The following is a 19,030-nucleotide window of genomic DNA, read 5'->3' on the forward strand; positions in this document are numbered from 1 at the left end:
ATTTAATACCACGCATATTAATTATAACATAATTTTATTGAGATCCATTTATGAAATTTAGTTAAATGTATTATGTTTTTAGATAGGTACCTAATCTAATAATCTAAAATCTTTAATCTTGAACATATTTATTAGTTTACAATGTTTACACATGACTGTATATTGTTTAAAACTATAAACTCTCCCGAATACCGATTTTTATGGTACTTTATTTTCATCTATTTTTAGATAGGTACGCGTTGTTTTAGCCCTTAGAATATTAATCTTGCCCCAGGTGGGATTTTATTCTGCGGGCGCGCTTGTTAGTAAATACAAAGTAGTAATATTTTTGATTTCTAATCAAATTGTATTTATTTTTAGGAACACTTGTTCAATATTCGGAAAGAATTTTGAATGGACAGAGAATGAAATTTTTAAAAACCATGAGTAATCGAACAGCCAATTAAACTTTGAAAATGTTACATTCTACATTTTTAAATTTTTTTATAAATTAATATTTTAAATTGTTGAACATTTATTTTTATTTTAATAAATAATAATTAGGATCTAAATCATAAGTGTGCTATTTTTGGATACAACAATTTTAAAAATCATGCTATTAACCTGCCAACCAAACAAGCTAACCAACCAAAATTGTGTGGTTTTACTTTGAATCATCATCCTAAGATATACAAAATAATAGAAGTTTTAAAATGTTTCAAACATATACACAGAGCTGCATTAAGGGGAGGGGACACAGGCTACAACTGCCCCGGTCGCTGGTTTTTTGGGGGGCACTAACATTTTGTGAACGGAAATTTGCTCACTTGAGAATTATTGAACTTTTAAAATTATTTTGAAATTATTATTTTTTTTTTGTTTTTCATAATAGTATCATAAATTAATGCTTATTATGTTGTTTGAATTTAAACAATTATGAACTAATGTATTTATAGTAATATAGCTATCAGCGATTCAGAATATTATTAATATACCTAATATTAGTTCCCAAATTTATTGTGATAATGTCAATAAACATAAGTTATTTATAATAAAACGGCGTATTATGTTATTGCATGCGGCGTGCGGTGGCATGCCTACTACACAAAAATAGCATTGATTTTAGAATATCTAAGAGGTTCATGAAGATCTATCTCCTATATTTTCCGTCGGTAAGCCCCTTACAGAAGCGCCAATTTTTTTTTGCGCCGGGGTGCAAAATGTCTAAATGCGAAAAAAACGAAAAAAACAAATTATGTAAACAAAAAAATTTAAGAATAAAACTTAAAACAAATAATACAGTATGATTATGTTAAAAGTTTGAATTTTCATAATTAGACACACAAAATTTAATTTACATTGTTATTATTATTATTATATTGAATAGGTACGTATAACATGTGAATGAATAATTATTATACAAGTATATGGACAAGATTTAATTAAAAATTGGATTAGATTATTTACAAATCACAAAACAAACAATTTTTAACCACACCAATTACGTTGTCAGTCCTAAGTCTGAACAAAGTGAGATAAAAATTTGTATTTGTTATACATTTTATTCGTGTATTAACTTACGTAGACAAACCCAAGGGTGATTTTTACTTGCTATATCTCGTGTGGGAACTTGCATTTGCCCAAAACAGTATATCACGAATAAACAATATAGATAAAAGTAGGTAAGTATCTTACATAAACAAATAGAAATTATAAATACCTGTGTTTATGCATAGGTACCAGGGCCGGCAAGAACTTCTGAGAGCCCCGGGCCTCTTTCCTTTGCAATTGTTTGGCCAAGACGCACCAAGACCACTTGTATATGCTTTGATACAACAAAAACATTGTATACAAGGCCGAAACGACGTGCCTTCTTAGATGTACGGGCCCTAGGGCTCTAGCTCTCTCTACCTCACCCTCTCGACGTCGCTGGTAGGTACCTAGTACCGTAAAACAAGTTTGTGAGTAAAAATATTACGTATTATTATTTGAAATAATGAAATATTTTGAATCGTTATTAAGTCTTAACAGGCGCAGATGCAGGGGGAGGGTCATGGGGGTCATGACCCCCCAGAAAAACATCAAGATTAGATCCTTCGTGTTTATTTAAAAATCAAAATATACATAAAATGCGTTTTTAATTTTTTTTCAATTAGATTTTTTCTTGCAATAAAAACGTTATACAATATATTATATTTATATACATTTAAACTACATCACCACTTGCTCATAAAATCATAATTTCCATCCAACTTCTAAGAATATTAATAGTGATTATAAACTTACTGATAGACTATAATATTGTTGGCGTAATAATATAAATATAATAGTAGATCTGCGGAAATGTTTGAGTGTTCGACTTTTGACGGAAAGATAACTTATCTAAATAGATAAAATTACTGTCAATCCGTTGGCTGGTACCTACCAAATTAGTTCCCGAGATCCAACCCCACGTGTCGAATTGGTTCTCGCCTGAAAGAGGTATTTTATTAGGTATAGCCGAATTGATTTCCGTTTAACTACGTACATTTTCCTTCTCAATTTTATAGACTTAGGACTGTCAACTTTAAAGTAGACTTGGTTATTATGCATGAATGTATGTTAAAAAAAAAAATTATAAAAATATACAATTTTAAATCGTTAATTTGGAAGTCAACTAGTCATCACTTAGGAGTACGAAATATAAATAATAAAATATAATAAATACATTTTAAAACTACTGATTTGCAAATTTGCTTATAACATTTATATGTCCCATAACAATAAATAATATACCTATATTATTTTGATTGAAGACTCAGTCCATACTTAATGAAAAATTAGATAAAACACAACCGAAACTTTCAAAACACAGATAGGTATTAAAAAAAAAAAAAAACCACAAATATTAAGGATTCACCTGATATAAATATTACCAAAAATTTTATTTGTAAATGTTGAACCTGAATTAAAGAAAAAATTTGAGTCACCCCTCTAGAAGTAAGTTTAAATACGCCCCTGTTCAACTCCCCCCCCCCAAATAAAATCCTGGATCCACCACTTCGTATGATATACATAATCATAAGCGCTACACAATCAACAATTATTACAATATAATTTAAGTAAAGAATAAATAAATATAAAAGAAAAATAAATCAATAAAAATAGTTAAAATTGGTAAATAAAATAAACAACTATATAAATACACTTTATTAATGATTATGTCAGGTAACTTTTGGTTCATAATTCGACGTTAAGTTTGCTTATATTAATATAATTAATTAATTATACCAGTTTATAATTTTAATAATGTTTTATAAAGTAAGCGAGGTATCTACGTACATAGTTCCTAATTTTATTTTCGAAGATCTAAAAATAAAACATAAAGTTTTTCATATTATGTTACTCTTCTATTTATGTTTATATTAATTTTTCAAAAAGAATTCTATCGTTTTATACGCACGGAGTTTTTTATAACCACATAAAATTACGTAAAAATATATAGTAAACTAATTTAAATTGTTCCTTGTTGGAACTTATTTACTTTTAACACAATAATACTAATTCATTAATAATTATTATAAGAACTGATTTAATAAGAAATTAGGACTTTGATCATAATGAATCTTTCAATAATCAATGACTAATGAGAATGAACGGAAACAATTTCAATGCAATTCAATTCAATGTCGATATTGAACCACTTTTTCAAACTAAGTATATTAAGACAAGGCCTTTTGTTCTGAAGAGGGGTAATACATTTTTATTTACATATTCTATTGAAAAACAGTCAAAAATCCATATACTTAGTAAAATTTAATACAAATTACTTTTAAATCAACATGACTGTATATTAATAGTAAGTATGTCTTATTTTAATCTAAAAAATAATTACCTACTGCAACAGGCGTGCGCACAGGGTGTGCCTCGGCGCACCATGTGACCCGTGGTTTATTTACGACTTTTATTCATTAGGGGACTTAGTTTAAATTTTAAGCTACAAGTAGTAAAAATTAGATAAAATAAATTAGGATCTCCATTAAAAATGACAAAATACTAACCTAAATTTATTATTTTATTTAGGAGAGAGGGTTAGGTGAGATTTGGTAAGACTCGTATAAAGGAAAGTGGCCAAATTTTCTTCATGGCACACTCCATACAAAATCCTGCGCACGCCTATGTCTGCTGCAAAAGATAGATATAATATTTGTTTGTTTCCATTTTTAATAAGTTTCATTATAAAATATTGACATCTCAATTATTCCTGTTAAAAATAAAAACTATTTATTCAGTGTTTGTTATGTCTCAGTGAAACAGTCTCACCAATAGTTGTCATCTTTGTATCTTCTCTTATGGTATTTTAATATGGAATTATATTATATAAATGACCAAACATTAAGTTCGTTTTATAAAAATATTACAATTATTAAAAGAGAGACATATAATAAAATAAAATATATAAATTGTATCAAGAGTTTCACAATATCAGTACATTATATAATTTTAATAGTTTTTGATGAAGTTACAATAAGTAATATATATCTTATTTCCAGATAAATTATTTATTTTGTATATTGTGCTGTGATCATAAACACAGAATAATTAACTATACAGTGTATCAAAATATAACTTTTTATTTATTATACATGTGACTAATTTTTGTTTTTATATAATTATCTTTTATAAGGACAAAATTAGATCAATAAATGTACTATCAATGTATAAATAATCAGTGGCGTAGGAAGGGTATGGCGAACTGTGACAAGGGTACGAATTGCAAAAGGATTCTAAATAATACAAAAATCATATTTTTATTCAACCCGTAACACAAAATTTTTCTATTATAACTTTTGAAATGTGTATAATTTGTTTAATTTTACACATGACATATGAATTCAATAATAAAATTATAAGAACAAAGAAATTCTCATAGGAAATTTCATATGAAGAAATTATCAATAAATTTGCCAGTCTTAACATGAGAAAAGCAAATTTTTAAACTTTAAAATGTATATGATATTGATAACTAATAAGTATAAATTGTATTCTTAAAAAAAAAGTAGTAAAATTAAAGGTTAAAAAAATATCATCACATCAAATTTTAAATTAGTAAAAAAGTTTTTTTTTACTAAGATTAGCAAGAGAGCTAGCAAGTTTTCCTACACCACTGAAGATAATGAGGTAAAAATGTAATTGTTTTCTTTTACTATAATCATGTGGTATTTGATATTTCAAAAATTAAACCATGTACATATATCTTGAAATAATTATAATTTGATATTATCATAGCTATAATTCAAATGCCTACTTAATATAAAACACATCAATTAAAAAATATAAAACAGAAAATTATATATTCAGTAAAAAAATCAAAATTATAATAAATGGCATAAAATCTAAAACTTACAGCATTATAGCTAAAATAAAATAAAAATAAATATCAGTAAATGAGCTTTTTTACAGATATAGTTACTAAATAAGGCTTCAATATAAGTACCCTCAAGAACTATTTTTATTTCAAAAAAATTACTAAAATCCCAAGGCCTTTGTGTACTTTTTGAGTGGCATTTTAAAATAACTTAATTTCTATAGTTCTTTATTCAGACTTGGAAATAACAACAACAAAAAAGACCTAGATTGTAAAATATATTATTTGGATGGGTCACTTGAGTAGAAACGACAGTAAAACAATTTTGAACAAATTGGTCAAATCAATACTAGCATCAAAATATAATATTTAATGTGCACATTATAAAAAAAAAAAAAAAAAAATTGGGAATTAATTAAAAACAAAAATGTCATTGTTATACTTTTATCTTCTATATTCATTTTTTAATTTAAAATTTTGATGCATATTTAACTCGGTTTTTACAGAAAAAAGTTTATTGTCAAATTAAAATATTTCTCACTTTGTTAAAATTTAAGTCACATATCCCTAAAGTATAATTTTTCCATTATGAAAGTTACTAATTCCCATAGATAAGGAGCCAATATTTAGAATTTAATTATGGTTATTCAAACATCTATGACCTTAAGAATGTAAGTTAATTGTTTACATGAATCTGAATATTATTTAATATTTAATAATTAATTGACATTTTAAAATAAAAATAAAAGGAATAACATCAAAAAAATACAAAATGTATATAACATGAAATTAAGTGTATTACATATATTTCAGTGTTTGTATAAACATAAATATTATGTATTAATTTAATACTTTCTTAAGGACACAATGATATTATCGATACAATGCACGGTAAATTCAGGCGTGATTAATAAGTACCTCAAAATGTTAACAAAAATACTTCTATACCATAACATTATGCAGTCCTTGTTATGGCACATAATACTCTCACTCTTTCTCAAAACATGATACATTAATTCATTTTCATACTTAAACATTAATACAGTTGTGTTAAAAGTTCTAAAAACACAATTAATTAAAGTTTAAAGTGTTTAAAGTATCATGTTCTCAGTTTGATATAATTTGACGTGGAAGAAAACAACAAAATAATATTTTTAATTCCATAACTCTAAGAGTAAAAACATCAAAAGTATCAACATATAATTACAAAATTTGTATAGAGAGAAAATTACTTGGCCTCCTACATATCCTCAATCTCCAAAAAAATAAATATATATATATATATACATAGACTGTACCGATAACACCGAAATTGTTCATGCATTAACAAGCAATGTGACTTAACTTAAATTAACATAACTTAAGATAAGATTTTGTAAAAAATAGAGTAATTTCAATTAAAATTCCTAAAAAATTATTAGGCACTGGTCAATGCAAGTGATTTTACTTTAGCTGGATTTAAACTTTTTTGTTGGTTGTTCGTCTACAACATCCAAAGCTGATGATTCAATAGCTATTCCTAAGACATAATATTAACAATTACAACTCAAGTATTTAATATACTATATAAGTAATTTATATAAATTAAAATATAATTAAACTTACGTGATAAAAATTCATGTAATTTCTTCGGTACACATGCTTTTGCTTGTTCTAGTTGTTCTGCAGTACTTGAACCTGTATTGAGACCTATATATAAAAAATATGAATTGGTAATATTGAATTATATAATAATTTATATATTAAATACCCAATGAAAGATTCATGCTTTTTAATAAATCCATATCTTCTACAATTTCATAACTGTTACTAAATCCAAACAAGTATTCTTTCCTGAAATCAAAAATAGTAAATATTAAATATATATTACAGCTTACAATTATTTTAATAATTTACTTGTCTTGAGAAATACTGCAATCGATTACGGTACCAGGATCAGCTTTAATAGCAATGAATGGCAAACTAAGAACTGATGCAGAAGAAGGCTGGCCATGTATCTGTTCATATTTTTTATTTTTTTCAACAAGTTGCTTGAAAGTAACTTGCTGTAAATATATAAAACATAAGTTACTACTCAGATATAAGAAATAAGTAAAAAATAATTATAAATTATTATATAAAATTTAATCTGAATAATGATATTATTTATTCAAATTAATATGTACCTGAACAATTAATTCTTCCAAAATTGCTTGTTTTTCATTGAGCCGAGCCATTATATCTTCTCGCTCTTGGCTTAATGTAGATGGCTCTTGAAATGAAGTCACTGGCAGTCCTATCCATTTGATTTCTTTCTTTTCTTTTGATATAATATTCATGGCCATTAAGACATTCAAAGCATCATATACTCGTCTTCTAACATTTTTTTGATCATACTAAAAAATAAAAAATAATGATATACAATTTGTAAAAGTAGTAACACATTTTAACCAAAATTTTAACACAGAAATCATTTATTTTTCAACTTACTTGTTCAGCATTACTACCCTCTGGATATTCAGCAACAAGTTCATCAGCTACTTCATTATAAGTTGTAACCATTTTACTGCGTACTTTTTCGCATACACGCATGGCAAAATGTCGTAGTCCTTTCCCAGGTTTTTCATTTCGTCTTCGTTTACTAAAAAAAATTAAAAAATATAATACTTATTTAATTTTTATCACAAATTTTTATGAATTAAATTATTGTTTAAAATGAACATTCATTATTAGTATAATATATGTATAAGTACAAACAAGTGTACATACATATTCTATATAAATAATGAATTAGAAAGCATGTTATATAGACATATATTTAAATTTATAAACGTGTTATTTCACAAAATTACACTAATTTAAATTAGTAAAATAATAGAAACGGATTTGCTCTATAATAGAATAACCTTAATAATTTAGTATTTAATTTTAATGAGTGCTAAGAATTAATAAAAAAGTTTAAAAAATTATTTATGATAAACTTTGTACTAAAAAACCATCAATTGTTATGATCAATGATCAGTAATATTAATTTATAATAATCAATTTATTATAAATATTATCAAAATTAATATTTTTAGAAATTTTGATTGAAACTATAAAATTTCATAAAAAAAAAAAAAAAAACCATAATTAAATTATTAAAAATACATAACAATATAATGTATAATATGAATTTTTTCTTTAAGTCTTAAGTCTTGAAAATATAATACTTCCAAATTATATACAGTTGAAATAGCATTATTTTAAAAACAATAATATTTATCAAGATAAATCTTAAACATTTTTTTTAAAAATTATACTTAAGTATTAACTGTAAAACATGGTATTTTTTAAATAAATTTAAATTATAAGGAGTAAAACTAATCACATTTTATAGCTTTTAGAACTATTATTTCTGATTCAAAAAAAAAAAAATCTTTTAAAACTAAAGTTTATTTTTTATTATATCTGAACTCTTCAAAGTATCACGAAAAAAAATGTTCAGTTTTTAGAGAGATTTTGTGAAATTTATTGGGAACTCCTAAATATTCTAAATTTATCTATTGAATTATGTAATTCCTTTAAACTGATTTTATTATCAAATTACAAATATATATATATATTGTAGAGTGCAACCCTTATTTTCTTCGATTTGGCATGATAACCCACTAAGTTATATTTTAGGGTATATTAATAAACTATAAATTGGCTTTAAAAGTCGACTCCTTTTAATTTAAATCTATAAATATTAGTGTTTATAAATTCATCTGATTACATTTGTACTTTCAATAGTGTTTTTGTTTACCTACTGAAATTCATCATTTCATAAAATAAAAGAAAAAATGTTGGAAATACTTTGGTTAATATTATTAGGCACAAAGAAAAAGAAAAAAATTTTCAAAAATAAATAAGAATCAAATGAAATTCAAAATTGTTAAACTAAGTAAATTTAAAAATATTTAATATTTAACTAATAATTTAATCGATATTTATTAAAAACAGCATAATTTAAATTAACCCTCAGTAATATACACATGAAATTACATAATAGTTTTAGAAATTAATTTCCATAATTGATTTAGTATGAAAAATAATACTGTAGGTATGTAATTAATAAAAACAAATAGTATTATAATTGAACTGAAGTTTGTCAAATTAATTAGTTCAAATTATTAAACCATTAATTATTCAAATTACTTATTTCATCTCAAATAGAAAATTGTGTTATTTTATAGTTAATAAGATAGATATTACAATAATACATTATGCAACATAGTTAAAATTAATTCTTAGAAGATAAATGATCAAATAAACATTTGTTACACACAATGAAAATATAATTTTTTTTTTAAATGCAATAAAAAACTAATTAATTTAAATATAAATTAATAAAGAATAAATTATTTTGAAAATTGTATTATTTTAAAAATTAACTAAATATATAATACATATTTTATTACTTAGATTATATTATACAAATATACTTGATATACTTTTAAGGTAAAGGTACTCAATAAATCATTAAAAATTTATGAAAACCAACGTTTAATTAATAAAGGAATAAGGGGCATAGATTAATACAGATTTGTAAGTTTCTGACTTAGTCCATCATTAATACAATTCTTAAACTATTAGAAATTAAATGACTTACTGAAATGCAATAAATCAATCATATGAAATATATTTATGGATTAGTTAAATCATTAAATAATACTGGACCTTCGAATTTTATGAGAATATTTTCATATTTTTATAATATTAATTGAAATAAGACAAGAACATACAGGTTAAATGTATTCTTTAATTATATTAAAAATAAAAAAAATTTAAATAAGTAATTAACCTAAGTCATTGATATATCAATTAATATGTAATAACTAATATAAAAATATTTATATCTATAACCTATCTTTAACCTATACCCCATGATTCATGTCGTTCATGTATAAAAACAAAAAAAATTGAATTATTGTAAATTAAAGATATATCTCAGAATACTTTGTACAAATTAGTATTTTTGGGGTAAAATGTTAATTAAGAGCATAAATTGAATCTACTGCCATCACTAAAAATGTTATATAATAGGTATCTTTATAGCAAGAATAAACGAGGTAAAATAATAAATGATATTCTTTACGCTAATCTAATTTTTCATGGTAAAATGTATACATAATTTAAGTAAAAAGTAGAAATGGTATAATTCATAAAGTGACTTTAAAAGTATCAATATGAAATCCCATGCTGAAGTATATATTATTTACCTATATTGATATAAAATACTTTTAGAAGTCATAATAAAAACTATATGATTTTATATGTAAAATACTTTTTAATACATTAGTTCTTAAAAGGATGAATGACAGAAAAATAGGTTATCAATAAACATAAAATCAAATAAATTGGAGTGAATGTAAATTTCAAAGTTTTTCCTTCAGAAATATTTAAGGCATAATACAAATTTCAAAATGTTTAGATAATTTCTAAAAAATCTTAAGAGTTCATAATTCTATTGAAAACTCGAGGAATATCGAATTTTTATTTATTTTAAGTCGTAATTGAGGATATCTATAATGCACGCCATGCAAACCAAACCATACAAGTGTAAGGCTTTTGAACCGTTTGTGGCATGAGAGCACGTTTAAAGCCCACCAATTACCGTATTTCAAATAACACAATAATACGTTAATATACTGTAATATTACTATTATTATTATATCAATACGTACTAAGCTGGTATAGGGGCCATGTTAACAATGGGAACTTGACTGTTGGCTTCGTTTTCTTGTTTAACGACCACGTATGAAGTCGTTGAAGACGATGAAGACATAGCATACATGATACAGGAACCTGTACCAAGTGATGAGAAAAACAGCGGTCGTGAACAAGGCTAATATGGACACAAAAAAAAAAACAAACGCTTCCAACAAAATACTACAGTAACACAAAAATGTCGATGGGACGAATGTTATCAAGCTAGCTTATAGCATTCAAGTGATAACGAATGTTTGGCGGTGTTTGTGAACGGGCGGGAAAATGGTTGCCTGTTCTTAAAATATTATACACAAGGAGAGAAAAAAACACAAGATAATTATTTTCATAAAACAGCAGTCAAAACCATACGTTCAAATTCGGATATTAAGAAGCGTATTATGTCCTTTAGGCGAGCAGTATAACTGGATATAGTGGAAATTGCGCGCGCTCCGGTTTCACTTTCACTATTGTCTTCTGACGACCTGATATGCATAGTAGGACGACGTACACTTCGGTTCATCCGGACCATGATCGTATTTACATTTAATTTCAACCGTACGCTTTGAATAACTAGTGTAAAACGAGAAAAGTGTTGGGTGTCCATGTGTGGTTATTCGCAATATTAAACGTGTATAGCGCCTTTGGAAGATCGAAAGGTGTAAAATCAATTTCGAAAAACGTTCGGTTCCGCTGCACGGATGTTAATATTGAAAATTTTTAAATCGAACGTAATAAGCTTTTTTCGGACTAAGCGTAAATTAAATTAAATTCTCTCGATCTCATGAGTATAAGCATACCTATGTCGTGACTACGCAATATTTCATATGAATTGGTAAACAGTTGTTTCTCAATTCGATAGTGAGCTCAGAGTAAACAGAAACTAAATTAGATGTAAAAAATCCACTGTCTTGTACTCACTGTACTTACAAGTTCAAAATGCTTAATTGTTTTGCTTTAGCATTTTTACGAGACGGCGACAGGCGACCCGTTGGATACGTCTAATAAACATTAATTTAACATTACATTGGCATGTACTTAGTCGAAAAGATGGACCACACAGTTTCATACTGATTGGTTTGCTTTTCGAGAGTGAAATTTTAAGAAAAAAAAAAAAAATCATAAAATAATCGATTTTGGAGTTCCATATACCATTTCAGAAAAGCGCGGCAAGATTCACGAGCGCGCATAAACAATTTACCCATTGAAGTACGAAACATTTTCAAATGCAAACCAATTTTTTGAGGTTAAGACATAGATAGCCGCATATTTCTTATCAAATCGTTCTTTGCGTTATCATCAACCTTATCTGTAGCCAAAATGCTTATATACATTATTTTCAAACATTCGTTAATGTTTTTGATTATTAATTATTCGTAAAACTTATGATATTGTATGAAATTCGATGTCATCTTTTTCGTCCATGTCTATACATAGTACACGCCTATAGTATTACGTCGAGTTAACTCCATGAAACTCCTGAATGGTGTTAACTGTATTGATAGCTAATCGATTCGCAGTCTCCAAAGTAAAATGTTCTCGAAAAAAAAGTTATCTTGTCGGTTTTGTTTCACAGACTTGTGGCATGAACACGCGTTCATAAAGTGCAATACAGATATTTGTGTCAAGTTGAACATAAACATTTGCCTTCAGTGTTTTTCAACAGGCACTGAAGATCATGTTCATAAAAACACTGATCCATACAAAGTGCTATCTAATGCCGTTCAAATTGGTGACCTTTTGTGGCATGCCCACGAAGAAATTATATTACTTGATACATTTATGAACACAATGTCTTGGGCAAAAGTTGCTCAAAAACTGGGTAGATCAACTGAAGAATGTGAATGCCATTACTTTAAGAATTATGTACTTAATCCAAAAATTAAAGGTCTGGAACATATAAATAGAAATGCATTTCGTCTTCATAAATTCAATAAAGCAATTGAATGTAAGCCGAAAACTATGGACAATGAATTGGATTCGGAAGGTAATTTTAATAAATTACTGTAAAAACTATTTTTTTTTAATATCTTAATCCTAGTTTCTGGAAATATAGGTTTAATTAATTAATTAAAACTTGACATATACCTGATAAAAAATTTTTCATTCAAAATCAGTCATATTTTACAAATATAATAATATTCCAGGCTAAGTTTTTATTTATGTTTTTATTTATTTATTTCTATACATAAATTATCTGTTTATTTATTTATTCACTAATTTGCAATCATTAACCACTTAATAATTTTTTATTATTTTATTACACCATTATATTAAAAATGTAAAAATAACCAAAACATTCAATTCCATTTCAAATATTTTTCAGTAAATTTCATGCGGTCTTTTTTCAATTTTACTTTGTATTTAGTGTGGAGTTAATTTCTTAAAAAAAAATAATGCTTAGAACTTTATCATTTTTAATAAAGTATCGAAATTTAAAATTTTAAACCTAATTATAATTTTACTATTTAAGATTTTAGTCTGAAATAGTAAAAATAGCTTAATTTTATTTCAACTACTATGCTATCTCACAATTTAATAATCTTATGGATTTATTATTCATAATTAGGTTAGACAATATTCAAATAATTTTTAAATTTTTGGAAAATAAGTTCTACAATATTAAAATGCTTAGATTGTTACATGTATTTAAAAAATATTTTTAAATTTTTTTGGAATTGAAGACACTTTTATCCTAAAAATTAAAAAAATTTAAAAAATGTATTAATATAGGGGGTATGTAATTCAATACTATAATTATTCACAAAATAATTGATAAGTAATTGATAAGGTAATTTTAAATAACTATAATTGACTTATTTTTTCTAGAATCATATCATCAATATGAAGTAGCTATGCGTTTAGCAGGTTATCAACCAGCTTGTGGAACATTTGAAGAAGAGTATGATGATCAAGCAGAAGATGTTATACAGTTGTTGAATGAGCCAATATGGATAGATCAAGAAACCAAATTAAGTTTGGAATCAAATTTAATACAACAAAAAATGAATGAAGTCATTATGGACATTTTTATTGACAGGCTACAAGAACGATATCGAAGAAAGCAACTTGTAAAGGACTATGGTCTTGTTGAATATAATAAACATCAACTATGGATCAAATCTATGGAGGTAGTGATATTAGTTTCTCATAACTTATAAGTAATTTTTATGAAGATAAAATAAATTATGTTTCAATATATAATTCAATTTCAGATTGTTTTAGGACCAGAAATGATGCAGCACTTAATTCGTTATACACATCTAATCAAACCTCTAGCTTTTGATTTTCTTGTTACAAATCTAAAAAAAGAATATGAGTTATTAGCTAGAATTCATAAACTTATTGAATATCGTAAAAACGGTTTGACTAAGTTGGCTCAAATAAGTATTTATGAAGAATTAAAATGCAAAAGAGAAGAAAATTTAAAAAATAGGCCTTCGGGTACATCAACACATAGAATTATTGAAAGCACAAAGCCTCGTATTAATGTTTTCAACCTACCTGGTTTTCAGAAACTTGATAATGAGGAAAGAGAGTTATGTGCTCAAATTAAAATGTTACCTGAATCATATTTGAAATTTAAAGAACTACTTATAAATGAATGTGAAAAGTCAAAAGGAATAATTTTAAAGACTGCAAGGAGTTTAGTTAAAATTGATGTTAACAAAACCAGAAAAATTTATAATTTATTAATAAGTAAAAATATTATTTGGCAACGTTCCTCAGATTAATATATTTATTTAGATTATTAAAATAAAAATAATTTGTTTAAATAAAGTCTTTTAATTTTCTAATTATATGAAATAATATATGTTCTATTAAAAAAAAAAAAAAAATAATAATAATAATTATTTCTGCTTATATCTTAATAAATAAAACTAATCTCAATTTTAAAAATTCTATTTGACTGAAACACAAGTATTTTATAAAATCATATTGTTAATATTATGTGTATATTTTTATATTTATTTATTTTGTTATTGTTAAAATATATTAATACATTTTAATTAAGTGGTTAACATTTTCTACTTTTAGATTCAAAGTGATATAAGGAATATATTGATTTTACCTTAAAATGTGGTTTTTATGTCCATGTATACAATGTATACAATTCGACCAGAAGAATTGCTCCAACCATTACCAAATTAATATAAAAGATAGGAATATAAAACAAATGATTCCTAGTTGATATTTTGAGAGGGATAGTTTTATTAATTTACCTACAGTTTTAATAATTGCATAGAAATAGTTATTGAATGTCAAATTTTTATTTTATCATAACTCAACAAATTAAGATTGTGTATGTCTTACCTTTTTTTTTTTTTTTTTTGAAAATATTTATAAAATAATTTTATTTGACAAAAAGCCTTAAAAATTAAATATTAAATTCCTCAAACATGTGTATAACTGATTAAAAAAAAAAAAATTGAGTTTAATTTATAAAAAAAAAGTATTAAATGTTAACAAAACAATAAAAATCACAAAAATCTTCTACATTTTTACAGTCAAAAATTTGTAACATTTTCAATTTTTATACTTGAAAATTAAATATAATATTTTACATGGTTTTCTTTATAGCTCAAAAAAAAAAAAAAAAAAATTAATGGAAAGTCCCAAAAATAATTTAAAGACGTTACAAAATGAAATTTGACCAATTTTAATTTAACTAAATTTCATTTAGTAAAGATATTTCATAGTTAAACTTACATTATTAAGAAATTTGGTTATTCTATTAGGGATAGGCAACTCAAAGTAACCAGAGAATTAATTTATAGAATTTTTTAAATCTGACAAGCCAGACTAAAAATACCAAAAAAAAGTTATAAAAATTAACAATTAGCATTTATTTTGTAAAATTTAATTTTACAACTGAACCAATAAAATAAAATAAGTATTTAAAACCTATATCTATGCCCATTGGTGGATGCAACAAATAAAATTCTTCAGTCTATTAATTTGTTTGGTATTCAAAATGGATTTGCTGTTTTTATTAATTACTCTCATGAGCATGTGAATGTGTGGACTAATAAAAAGAGTATGTTCTATAGGAGAGACTAGATAAAGGTCTAAACGTAATGTTTTATTTAAAATATTTGGTCATTTCAAGCATTCGAACCTGGTTTATTTATGGAACTTATAACTACATTTATTAAAATTAAAAATATTCGTAACATTTGATTTAGTAAAAGTTGGCCATCGTTTTCCAAAAAGTAGAAAAAAAAGAACACGTACATTTTTCTATGAATCAACTGATGATTCACTAGATGTATTTTATTAGTGAATCCACTAGAAGTATCTATTTCATCTAGTTTTTCATTGCATGGACAAATTTTTGCAGATTTTTCATGTCTTGACAAACAGTTTTCAAGTAAACTTATTTCTACCCATATCAGGGTTGTAAAGCATGTATGATAAAATGACTCGTTTGGCCCAGATATTACATGCCACATTAAGAGATGAATTTAAACACTTAATGTCTAAATAAAGTGCATTCAAAAAGATAACATTTTCTGGAAATGATCATATTGAATTAAAAAAAAATAATTTTTAATAAAAAAAATGTCGTCTATTGACCATGTCAGTATATACATTTAGCATACATGTAATTTAGAAAAAAATCAATTTTTAACCAAGCCAACGATGATAATTTGTTGACAGTCCTAAGCCTGTAATAATTGGGAAGAAAAATTGTTAATTAATAGATAATAAGTTTGAGTGCATGTATATGAATATTATATGTAGAAAGTATGTATTGAATACATTATTTTATGTTATAAATAGATTATTTTACATAGTACCTATATATACACATATTATTATTTGGTGCGCAATGATGTTGTGATTTTATCAGGTAAAAAGGGATCGGGGTGCAATCGTGGTGTAATTAGTCGGGTCAAAAAAGGAAAAATTGCGTAATCGGGTTGCAGCCATATATAAAATATTATATTGTTCCAATATTAAAATAGGAACATTTAAAAGTGAATGCACAGCCCGCACAGCCATAGAGACATTGAATTTTTTTTTTTTTGGGGGTTCAAAATATGTTTTTCATCTATTCTGAAATTCTTAAGTACGCCACTGGGAGCACCCCTGCTTATAAATTTCATTTATAAGTGGATATGTACTTTTTTTTCACTGGAGTATACTTATAAGGGCTACATGTAACAAAGGCCTATGTACAAATAGAGTGGAGGCTTCGTCCCCTCCTTAAACAGACTCGTAGCACTCAAAATAAATACCATTTTATACATTTCATCTTTGATATAATATTGAGATGAAGCTGTAGCCCTCTCCCTTCCCCCCCAAAATTTAGTTCTAGTTGTACAACTAGTCTATAAATATATAAAAATGAACACATCACTCTCTATATTTTATAAATACGTATGATATGTATATTAAAAATGTATTAATAATTTATATAATTAATACTAGACAATCAAATATTAAAATATAAACAGTGTATTATAAATATACTATTTCTAGCAGCTAATTTATTTTTAATACCATTTGAAACAGTTGTATTTAGTTAATATTTTTCTTTATTCATCAACATAAAACTTTCCAAAATATCCCATTGTATTTCATAAGTAATTTTCCACTTCAAAAAACCTGGTTACAAATAATATTAAAAATTAGTTTTTAATCAAAAAGACTAAGGTATGCATTTTATATACGTTATACTTCACCAGCCCAACAAAGCAACAAAGTACCTACACAATATTTTACATTACTATTTGGACTATGACTCATACAGTCATAGTACTAAATAGTACTGATAAGTACTAAACTTACATCATCACTTGAAAATTCTAAGAAAACAAAATTAAAATCATATTATGAAATTTAAATACATTATCAAATTTAGAAATATAAATTATTTTTGTAATTACCGTCAATATTATCATCATTGTCTTTTAGTTCTTTAAATACACAACCAATGTTTTTTCTTTCCATTTTGATATTGAGTCGGAGTATTAATTTTGGAAGTCTACATACATAATTTTTGGGCGTTATTTAAAAACATTAATTTATACTAGTGATGTAGGTGATTTTTGAAAGTGAAACTATCTTTTGAATCTATTTAAATCGTAATGAAAAGATCAATTCATTTTATATACGGTTTTTTTTAATCAATAGATTACACTTTTTGCACATTTATCTGTGATCTAGATTTAGTCCTAGGTAATATATGTATTTGTACAGATTATGTTAATTAGGAATATTGTACGCAAATTAGATGGGTAATAGTTAAAAAAAATCCTTGTCATAGATTATCTGAGTTTAAATATATGTTTGTATAAGCCTATCCGCCTATGATTTCATTTATTTTACAAAACGTTTTTTATTTAATGTCTTATTAAACAAATTCGATGTTATAAACAGGGGTGTATTTACATTTTTAGAGCTTGTAAGTTTGTTGAAAGTCGCTATTCCATATAACTAAAGTATAATAAACTTTGTACCTAATATTACATTTCAAAACCACCGATAATAGATCTGTTGGCTACCAAGTGTTAATAATAATATCATAGTTTCATACAAATAAAAATAAATACTCTATTACGGAATAGACACTTTTACAATTTCATATATATTGTCAATGATAGAAATATTATAAGCTCACATGATAAGTCAAAACTATAGTTTTTAGTTACAGTAATTTTAAAAAATATACCTTTAAAATGTGTTGTCACATAAAACGCCTTATTATAGAGGTACGTGCCTATAGTACTGATTTTCTTGTGAATACTCTACTAATTATAAGATAAATTGACAAAGTACTTCTAAGTAGTTTGTTATCACATTTAATATTTAATAAGTTCTTTGAATACGTTAGTTTTTTGTTAATAACAACATTTATCTTTTATTGAAACTATAAGAAAATATGTTATAAATAAAAATTGACATTTTTTTTTTCATTTTCCAACATTATTTTTTAATACAAATATAGTCTAAAATCAAAAGAAAATATAATATAAATAGGTACATATA

The 19,030-nt window shown here is 25.1% G+C and overlaps 2 protein-coding genes and 1 long non-coding RNA gene across 4 annotated transcripts; 1 reads left to right on the forward strand and 2 right to left on the reverse strand.

Annotated features, from left to right (window-relative positions):
* Positions 1-6,460: 6,460 nt before the first annotated feature.
* LOC112690741 (transcription factor Dp-1-like) lies at positions 6,461-11,270 on the reverse strand. Its single transcript, XM_025564814.1, has 7 exons — positions 11,014-11,270; positions 7,796-7,946; positions 7,492-7,701; positions 7,223-7,371; positions 7,077-7,159; positions 6,932-7,015; positions 6,461-6,845 (listed from the first exon to the last, which is right to left on the reverse strand). Exons 1-7 carry the CDS (start codon positions 11,121-11,123, stop codon positions 6,775-6,777), a joined length of 858 nt encoding a protein of 285 aa, XP_025420599.1. The 5' UTR covers positions 11,124-11,270; the 3' UTR covers positions 6,461-6,774.
* A 1,088-nt stretch (positions 11,271-12,358) lies between these two features.
* LOC112690742 (transcriptional adapter 2-alpha-like) lies at positions 12,359-14,769 on the forward strand. Its single transcript, XM_025564816.1, has 3 exons — positions 12,359-13,022; positions 13,865-14,166; positions 14,251-14,769. The coding sequence occupies exons 1-3, from the start codon at positions 12,569-12,571 to the stop codon at positions 14,767-14,769; spliced, it is 1,275 nt and encodes a 424-aa protein (XP_025420601.1). The 5' UTR covers positions 12,359-12,568.
* Positions 14,770-17,527: 2,758 nt separating this feature from the next.
* On the reverse strand, positions 17,528-18,979 carry LOC112690701. Of its 2 annotated transcripts, XR_003149242.1 has the most exons (4): positions 18,714-18,979; positions 17,929-18,026; positions 17,713-17,847; positions 17,528-17,647 (listed from the first exon to the last, which is right to left on the reverse strand). It is a non-coding gene; the product is annotated as an uncharacterized LOC112690701 (long non-coding RNA). The 2 variants fall into 2 exon arrangements; XR_003149241.1 differs by having other exon boundaries at positions 17,528-17,847.
* Between the last annotated feature and the right edge of the window lie 51 nt (positions 18,980-19,030).

Source organism: Sipha flava, unplaced genomic scaffold, assembly GCF_003268045.1.
Source record: "Sipha flava isolate LNK unplaced genomic scaffold, YSA_version1 51_pilon_pilon, whole genome shotgun sequence".
Taxonomy (NCBI): Eukaryota; Metazoa; Arthropoda; class Insecta; order Hemiptera; family Aphididae; genus Sipha; species Sipha flava.

Coding starts and splice junctions, on each gene's coding strand:
- LOC112690741 (XM_025564814.1), bottom strand. CDS start 11,123: ATGTATGCTATGTCTTCATCGTCTTCAACGACTTCATACGTGGTCGTT. Junction 7,947..11,013: donor ATGGCCCCTATACCAGCTTA/GTACGTATTGAT, acceptor AATTTTTTTTAG/TAAACGAAGACGAAATGAAA. Junction 7,160..7,222: donor TGCAGTATTTCTCAAGACAA/GTAAATTATTAA, acceptor TTTTGATTTCAG/GAAAGAATACTTGTTTGGAT.
- LOC112690742 (XM_025564816.1), top strand. CDS start 12,569: ATGTTCTCGAAAAAAAAGTTATCTTGTCGGTTTTGTTTCACAGACTTG. Junction 13,023..13,864: donor CAATGAATTGGATTCGGAAG/GTAATTTTAATA, acceptor TATTTTTTCTAG/AATCATATCATCAATATGAA. Junction 14,167..14,250: donor TATGGATCAAATCTATGGAG/GTAGTGATATTA, acceptor ATTCAATTTCAG/ATTGTTTTAGGACCAGAAAT.